The 4,371-nt window shown below is 40.2% G+C and overlaps 1 protein-coding gene across 1 annotated transcript; it reads right to left on the reverse strand.

Annotated features, from left to right (window-relative positions):
* Positions 1-525: 525 nt before the first annotated feature.
* Positions 526-3,288, reverse strand: LOC112191829 (pentatricopeptide repeat-containing protein At2g38420, mitochondrial). Its single transcript, XM_024331256.2, has 2 exons — positions 3,226-3,288; positions 526-2,317 (listed from the first exon to the last, which is right to left on the reverse strand). The coding sequence occupies exon 2, from the start codon at positions 2,247-2,249 to the stop codon at positions 774-776; it is 1,476 nt and encodes a 491-aa protein (XP_024187024.1). The 5' UTR covers positions 2,250-2,317; positions 3,226-3,288; the 3' UTR covers positions 526-773.
* Positions 3,289-4,371: the final 1,083 nt, after the last annotated feature.

Raw genomic sequence — 4,371 nt, forward strand, 5'->3', positions numbered from 1 at the left:
CCCATTGATTATCTCATCAAAAGTCAAAACAACATTTCCTCCATAAAGAGACGAGCTTCATTGATGTCACCTTCACGAAACATACCACCCAGAATATAATTCTACATATCTGCTAATTTTCAACAGTCAACACCTTTAAGGTCATTGGTGTCATTGGTACCATCCAGCATATAATCCTACATATCTGCGAATTTTCCACAGTCAACACCTTTAAGGTCATTGGGCTCACAACCCATACACATAGTAAGTATGAACATCTGGAATCAACTCAACACGAGTGATTCATCAAGCACCTTATCTGCATTCTTGTAATCCCCATCTACAATAAAACCATGTAAAACTATGATATAACAAACAGCTCATCTGCTCTCCATACTTATCTTTCACAAATACACCGTGTAAAACCATGGTAGAAGCTAGAAGGTGTAATTCCCTCCACTTTCCTTCTTACCCATCATAACGAAAGTATACAGACCCTTGCCTTGTTTCACCAAAACTTAATCATATTAGAATAGTCCACCAGTGTCAAACCCAAGTTTATTCTTTTTTTTTTTTCCAGAAAACCCCAAGACCACAAAACCAGCTGAATCCTTTTGTTTACAGATAGAGTGGAAACAGTATTAAAGATCAAACTTCATGTCTAAATGTACTCATTATTGATCATACAATTCTATCTCAATAGCAATAACGTCTGTTTCGGCGTCCATAGTGGAGGTGAAGAGAATAAACTATAGTTGTGATTACACAATGTTTGTGTAGGTGACGTAGTGAAGTCAATCGACTTCAATTGGGTTCACTAAACCAGTCCAAGTAGTCTCTACTAAGCAAGGTCCAGTTCCTGAGCTAAGAAGTAGTGCTTCCCAAGCTCTTGCCCCGGGCGCAACATTCTTGTCAACCATTTTCAGCAGCAAATCCATTGCTTTACAAACAAAACCCCTCTGGCACAACCCAAAGATAACATCATCATATGCCGAACAACAACGACAGAGAAACTTATCCGACATTTCCTCCATAAAGATACAAGCTTCATCAATGTCACCTTTACAAAACAGACCATCCAGCATAATTCTATGTGTCTGCAAGTTTACCCCAACACCCTTTAAGGTCATCTCACTCACAAGCTCCTTCGCCCGACCCAGCTCCCCATTCTTACATAACGCCTTCAACAACATGTTATAAGTAATCAAATTCGGCTTGCACCCCAACTCTTCCATACAAGTAATCATCTTTATTCCAGCTTCCACATTGTTCTGCTTACACAACCCATTTATATAAACATTGTAAGTACAAACATCAGGAACCAAACCCAACACAAGCAATTCATCGAACACCTTATCCGCATTCCTGTAATCCCCATCTGCAATAACCCCATGTAAAACCATGGTATAACAAACAACATCAGGCTTCATTCCCTCCACTTTCATCTTCCCCAAAACCCTCAAAGCATCCAAACCCTTCCCCTGTTTCACCAAAAGCCTAATCACATTTGAATAGTCCATCATCCCAGCACAAAACCCAACTCTCTTCATTTCTTCCACAAAACCCACAACCTCCAAAGCAGCAAAACCCTCTTGCTCACACAATGATGACAGCACCAAAGAGCAAATCTTTACATCCAAATCATACCCATTTCTGATCATGCACTTCATTATCTCAATGGCATACCCAACCCTTCCAATTCCACACAATGCAGTGATTAAAATCCGAAAGCTCGACTCTTCTAGCCTAATCCCCATAGCTCGGCTGTTCAACAAAATCTGGGGCACCATTTTAAGACCTTCACTACTCCCACAAAGCACATACAACAAAGAATTGAGTGAAACGGCAGAAGGGTCACACCTGAACTTGGGAATCCTGTAGAAAACATCAATGGCATCCCCAATTCGATTGGCACTGCCATAAAATCTAATCAGATTGGCGAAAATCGATTCGGGTGTGTGGAATTTTTCTACAGATTCAAGGCGGTCAAGAACAGAAGGGATGCGGGTCAGTTGTGAGGTTTTAGTTAGGGTTTTGAGGACAAAGTCGTAAGCTTCAGGGGTTGGGTCAGAGTTGAAGGTTTTGAAAGAGTGGATGAGTGTGGAGAGAAGGTTTTGGGGTGGGTTTAGTGGGGAGTGTTTGAGGGTTTGGAGTGCTTGGTGTTGATTGAAGAGTGTGTGCCATTTGGTGTTGTAGGGTGAGACTGGCCATTTTCTGTGTTTTCTCAAGAAGAATTTGCTTCTGGGTGTGAGGGAAGAGGTTCTCACCATTTTGTGTGGGATTAGAGATTGTTGGGAAATTTAATGGGGATAATCTGCTTGTTTCAGTTAGAGTCTCTGTAAGTACAATTCTTGTACGTATCGTATTGGCATTCCCATACAAAACTATGACAAAGTCCTTTACTGATCTCGGAGAGTCACAGGTAATTGCATCTGCATATGCATGGGATTGCAGTGTGTGTTGCAATCCCCGAGTCAGCTGTCAGTTTTATGTGGAGTCCGATTTTGGAAAGTTGGTTTTAGGTTTTATGTATTTATGTCTTTAAAAGATTTTTCTGAGTGTTAAAATCGTGGTGTTGATGCCTTAGGGTTTTTAGGACTTGTCTATTCCTAATTGATTTTCTTTAAGATTGATTGGATTTCTTATATGGAAAGTTACTTTCCTAATTAAAAGAGAATTAGGGTAGAATCTTGGTGGAGAGGTTTTTGCCGTGAGTGCTTGATATATTTCAGAAGATATGCATGGCAAAAACGTGCACTTTTGGTGAGGCAAGAATTTTGATAGAGTCTTGCATGATTGTTTGAATTTTGTGTCTTCACAAAGAGTCATAACACTTGTTCCATGTATAAGCGTTGGTAATCATAGTTTCATATGCATCATACTTTCTCAAGATCAGTAGAGAGACGGTGAAGAAAGAAGAACAAGATTTGAAGATTGATCAAGAGAAGGAGTTCAAGAACGAAGACAAACTTTGTATTAGATTTGGTGTGAATCTTATAGCCAAGCTAGCGCTATTCAAAGTTTGTAAAAGAACATATCCTTTTCAATATGATGATCTTTATTTTGGGTTCTCAAGAGTAAGAGCCCCGCAGTGTTTTTAATCTCATATTTTGAGATTTTCACTGCGTAACCAAAAGTCTGGAGTTTGTTTCATTATTCATGATATTTGCCCAGTAGGGATTGATCCATATACTGCAATCCCCATTCTCCAGAAACTTATGTTCCATCCTTGTATTTTCAGTCTCTTTGGATTTTGTGGTTCCCGCAATTTCTTGAATTTCTAGTCTGAGCTTTGAAACAGGTTCAAACACACACACTAATGACACTATAAGCGGAGCGAAATAGGTTCGGGTCCGCGGGGTGGGCGGTCTCTACCCGTATTTTTATTTTTTCAAGTTTTTTTTTGAGAAGTTTCATTAAGGGACAAGCTCAGCGAGTCCAGAAAACCGAAGCCCAAAAACAGATACAAAGAAATGGAAGGCATTAACATCTCCATCTAGTTCCCAGTTAAACAAGGCATTCGAGAGTAAAGAGCCTGGACATAACCAGAAAATAGAAACAATTAAACAGGAGGACAGGGGAGTCCATCAGTCTTAAGAACACGAAGCAAGGATGGTGGTGGCATACTAGCCCATCTGTGAAGACCCACCGTCCCTTTGGCAATCGAGGCCGCAGCATGGGCGGTTGCATTCGCTTCACGGGAAGTCCAACTCCAGCAAATCTCAGAGAATAGAAGACTCCTCCTCCTAATTTCTTCAATAAGAAGATAGGTAGTCCAATCTCTACTCTTCTTTTTTGATTGAATTTCTGAAATTATTTCTAAAGCATCAGATTCATCTATCACCTTTGAAAGGTTAAGATGCAATGCAGAATCAATTCCATCTAAATTTGCCTTTGCTTCTGCCAAAGATGCAGAACCAAAAAAAAAAGAGTAGCTTTCATAAAAAAGAGGGAATCATCTGTGAAGAAAAGGTGGGAAACCATAGGGCCCCTTCTACTCAGTTTGACACCTTTAATATTTCCAATAGATACAGCCTTGGTTAGTCTTAGTGAAATAACTTCACTAATAATCAAGAAGAGATAAGGTGAAAGGGGGTCTCCCTGTCTGAGACCCCTGCTAGGCTTGACAAAAGATCCCGGGCTTCCATTCAACACAATAGAGAAAGACACAGTTCATCACCAAAGTAACCCATGTCTAGGAGAAACAAAGCGAAGTAAAGCAGCCTCCAGGAAATCCCATTCGACTCTGTCATATGCTTTGTTCATGTCTAGCTTTAGTCCAAATTCATGATTTCCACCCTCTCTCTTTAAAAGAAGATAGTGATATGTTTCGCCTGCTAGCAAGATGTTGTGTTGAATTTGGCGATCCGGGACAAAAGCATTTTGGTTTGT

The sequence above is a fragment of the Rosa chinensis genome, chromosome 3 (genome assembly GCF_002994745.2).
Source record: "Rosa chinensis cultivar Old Blush chromosome 3, RchiOBHm-V2, whole genome shotgun sequence".
NCBI classification, from domain to species: Eukaryota; Viridiplantae; Streptophyta; class Magnoliopsida; order Rosales; family Rosaceae; genus Rosa; species Rosa chinensis.